Genomic DNA, 4,104 nt, shown 5'->3' with positions numbered 1-4,104 from the left:
CATCAAGGGTTGAGCCAGTTATAAAGAACTTGTAACCATCAATCCCACTATCATCTCCTCTCTCTCTCTGTCTCTCTTTGTCTCTCTGTTTCTGTCTCTCTCCCTGTTTCTGTCTCAGTCTCTGTCTCTCCTCTCTCTCTCTCTCTGTCTCTCCCTCTCTCTCCCTCTCTCTCCATTTCTCTTTTATATTTCTCCCCTATCCTTCAGAAACGCTTACCTGATCCTGTTATCCCCACCAGCTATCATCCTATATCTCTTCTCCCCTTTTTAAGCTTAATTCCTTGAAAGAGCTGGTGCCTTCACTTCTCCTCCCTGTCTACTAAACTCCTTTCAGTATAACTTCTGACCTCATCATTCAAGTGAGATAGCTCTATGCAAAGTTACTAATAATCTCCATCTCTAACCTTCTTGAAACCCCATCCATGCCTGCCTCTTGCAGCATTTGATCGCCTTTTCCTCCTGCCTGCTTTCTTTTCTCAAGGTTTTCATGACCAGCCTCTTTAGTTCTTCACCAGTCTGTTTGACTGCTCCTTCTCAGTTTCTTTAGCTGCATCTTCTTCCAGTCGTGCCTTCCCACTTTGGATGTTCCTCAAGGCCTTTTTCCTCCCCATTTTTCTGTATATTCTCTTACTTGATCTCAATAGTTCCCATTGGTTCAATTACCATCTGTATGTAAACAATTCTCAGATTTATGTATTCGTGGGGAGACATCTGATGATGATTACATGGGAGGAGGAAGGTATAAGAGTATTTGTCTAAATTCTAGATCTTCACAGTCGGACGTGAAAGCAGATTTCAGAGGGCTGAGAAACAGCAGACTAATCATGGAAACCCACAAAACTGAGTTAATTCTGAAGTAGGAGGTTAGGAGGAGGGTGTTCAAGAAGAATAGGCCCAGTGTTTATAGACAGTGCTTAGAAGCAAGATTAGTCTATGAGAACCATTGACATCTGTGAACTGTCTCCCCATGACTATTTCCTGTATCTCCCATTCAATCCCATCAGTCAAGAAGTAATTTGTAATACTTTGCAAAGTAGTCAATAAAGCAGTAGTTTTCAACAAATAAGTAGTGCTAAGTAAGAAGTTAATATGCTGATTTCATGGAGAAAGAAGAAAAGAGAGAAAGGAAAAAGTTGCATCCTTTCCTATGACCAACTGGGAATGGAGAATTAAGGGCGTAAGGGGAAGTTGGTAGCACCTAGGACCTGATAGATGGCACAATCCAACTAGTTCTTGGGCTTCTTTGAATTCTTTCATTGATTCAATAGTACACTAGTATAGATGTTTCTTTTATTGGTGCTGTTGGTGGTTCATTTATGCCTTGTTTTCCTGGGTGATTCTTATCTATATCTTTCTATAAATTCTCTGCAGAGGAGTTACCTAAATCTCTGGAAACCTTTTCATGGATCTTCTATTATGTGAGGACATCAACATGCGAGGCATAACATTTTGGCTATCTATCTCTATCCCTTACTCTCATGACACTTTCTCATTTTGTTCCCCAACAACCCTCAGAGAAGGTTCAACATGCACCTGCATTTTAATATTTATTTATTCATTGGAATACTTCTTTTTTGTTACTTTTTTTTTTTAAGAAACCAATGTTTATTTTCCATCAGCATTTTTCCAACACTATTAGAGCATCTGGGGCAAAACTTAAGACCACTCTGTGGTAGTTCCTACCCATTCAGTGGCCTGAGCAGTAGGAGCCGCAGACCAGTCCTCAGTAGCCGGCTGAGCACTCCAATCTTCGGTGGGGAACTGCTGAATGGGCACAGATGGCACCTGTACTCCCTCAGACCAATCCGCCACCTCCGGCTGAGTAGCAGTGAATTCTGGGGCAGGTGCGGTCCATTCACCCTGAAACTCTTCCTTTGTCACTGCCTTCTCAGCTGCGGCCTGCTCTTCCTTTTCAATCTCCTCTGGATCCCTGTAGAAGTAAAGATCAGGTATAACCTCCCACGGGTGTTCACGAGAGATGGTACCACGCATACGCAGGACTTCACGGGCCAGCATCCACCACATCAGACCCACTGAGTGAGCCCCCTTGTTGTTACATGGAATGGCAATATCCACATAGCGAAGTGGAGAGTCTGTGTTGCACAGTGCAATGGTTGGGAGGTTAACATACGATGCTTCAGTCAGAGGCTGGTGATCTGCCCGAGGATCAGTGACCACCAAGAGGCGAGGCTCCCTGAAAGCTGCCTGAATCTGGTTAGTGAAGGTGCCCGGTGTGAAACGTCCAGCAATAGGTGTAGCGCCAGTGGCAGCAGCAAATTTCAGAACAGCTCGCTGGCCAGTGTTCCTGGCGGAGATGACACTAACATCGGCTGGGTTTTCAATGGCAACAATAGCACGAGCTGCCAGCAAAAGCTTTTCCCAAGTTCTCTTCCAGTTAATGATGTAGATACCGTCACTCTTCCTTTTGTAGATATACTGTTCCATCTGGAAGTCCAAATTGGTGCCACCCAAATGGGTTCCTGCAGCAAGAAATTTGAGGACATCCTCCTCCTTCATCTGCAAGACATCCAGGGCTCCGGACATTGTGAAAGTTTCCCTTTAAAGTTACGACGGAAACCGAGAACAACGCGGTATGGAACCCTCTTCGGGGCAGCGCGGAAAAAGCTTTTTTGTTACTTTGAAACTGACAGACACCAACAAACATGAGCGTTTGTTTCCATATGCAATAAAGAATACAAGAAGAGCAAGGTGCTGCAGTGGTTAGATCCCTGGACCTGAAGTTAAGAAGATCTGACTTTAAATTTAGCCTCGGATACTTACTAGTTGTGTGACCTTAGGCAAGTCACTTAACTTCTGTCTACCTATTTCCTCATCTGTAAAATAGAGATTATAACAGCACCTACTTCCCAGAGTCGTTAGGATAAAATGAGATAGTAATTTGCTTAAGTGCTTTGTAACCCTTAAAACACTTATATAAATGCTAGCTGTTATTATTACTTGTATTGAACTGTGAATCTATCATGAACAAACTGCATTTTTAAAATAAGTGTATAATAAATTCAGTTTTTTAGCCGTAAAACTGGCCTGCTTATGTCTCCTCAGGTATTAAATTTTGTTCTATTTTGCACATTAAAATGCTTCAGGGCCCTTTTGTATTTTGGGGGGCATCTCCATGGCCAGTTTCTCTCTGCTTCACTCTCCCCCTTGCCATTTTAAAACAAAACAAAGCTTTGTGACAAGTAAAAATAGTCAAGCAAAACAAACCAATATATTGGTTGTCTCTGAAAATGTATGTCTCATTCCTCACTACCCCTTCTTTGTCAAGATGCGGGTAGCTTCGTCACTGGTTTTCGGTAGCTATTATTAGTCATTGTATTGATCAAAGGTCTTATGTCTTTCAACATTGTTTTTCTTTCCAATGTTGTAGCTATTACACAAGTCGTTCTCCTGGCTCTGCTCACTTCACTATATCAGTTCATACCAGTCTTCCCAGCTTTTTCTGAATCAATTCCTTTCATCATTTCTTATGGATTAATAATATTATATTACATTTATATTCTATAGTTTGTTCAGTCATTTCCCATTGATGGATAATCCCTTAATTTCCAGTCCTTTGCCATGACAGAAAGTATGCTTTATATGTACATGCACATGTGGGTCTTTTTTTCTCTTTCTTCAATGTCTTTGGGATATAGACCTATTAGTGGTATTACTAAGTCAAAGGGAAGTCTTCATTTTGATAGACAAGGGGGTTTAAGTTCATAGAGGTTAAGTGACCCATTGACAGGCAGCTAGTAAGCCACAGATCCAGCCTTGACCTTGGATGTTGGAACACTTCAAATGAAGCATTCTTTCAACTATAACATGCTGCTTCTCACTCTAGTGGAGCACAGTAAAGCAGATTTCACAAGAGAAGCCCAAGGCAGCAGAGGATCTAGATGTCATAAGAAATGGATTTGTAAAGTGACATTTGGGAGTACTTTATAAAAGCAGAATTGTAGCTAGCCATTTTCCATCTGAAACAATCGATCATCAATCAACCAATCAATGTTCATTAAGCACCTCCCGTGTGCCAGTCACACCAGGCACCATGCTAAGTGCCAGACAAACAAAAAGAGGCAAAAGACAATCCCTATCCATAAG

At 41.8% G+C, this 4,104-nt stretch overlaps 1 protein-coding gene across 1 annotated transcript; it reads right to left on the bottom strand.

Annotated features, from left to right (window-relative positions):
- Positions 1-1,581: 1,581 nt before the first annotated feature.
- On the bottom strand, positions 1,582-2,584 carry LOC118849619 (40S ribosomal protein SA-like). The gene has a single exon (XM_036758543.1). The coding sequence runs from the start codon at positions 2,542-2,544 to the stop codon at positions 1,657-1,659; it is 888 nt and encodes a 295-aa protein (XP_036614438.1). The 5' UTR covers positions 2,545-2,584; the 3' UTR covers positions 1,582-1,656.
- Positions 2,585-4,104: the final 1,520 nt, after the last annotated feature.

This window comes from Trichosurus vulpecula, chromosome 5 (assembly GCF_011100635.1).
Source record: "Trichosurus vulpecula isolate mTriVul1 chromosome 5, mTriVul1.pri, whole genome shotgun sequence".
NCBI classification, from domain to species: domain Eukaryota; kingdom Metazoa; phylum Chordata; class Mammalia; order Diprotodontia; family Phalangeridae; genus Trichosurus; species Trichosurus vulpecula.
Note: the sequence above shows the minus strand (reverse complement) of the source record. Positions and strands in the feature narration are given on the sequence as shown.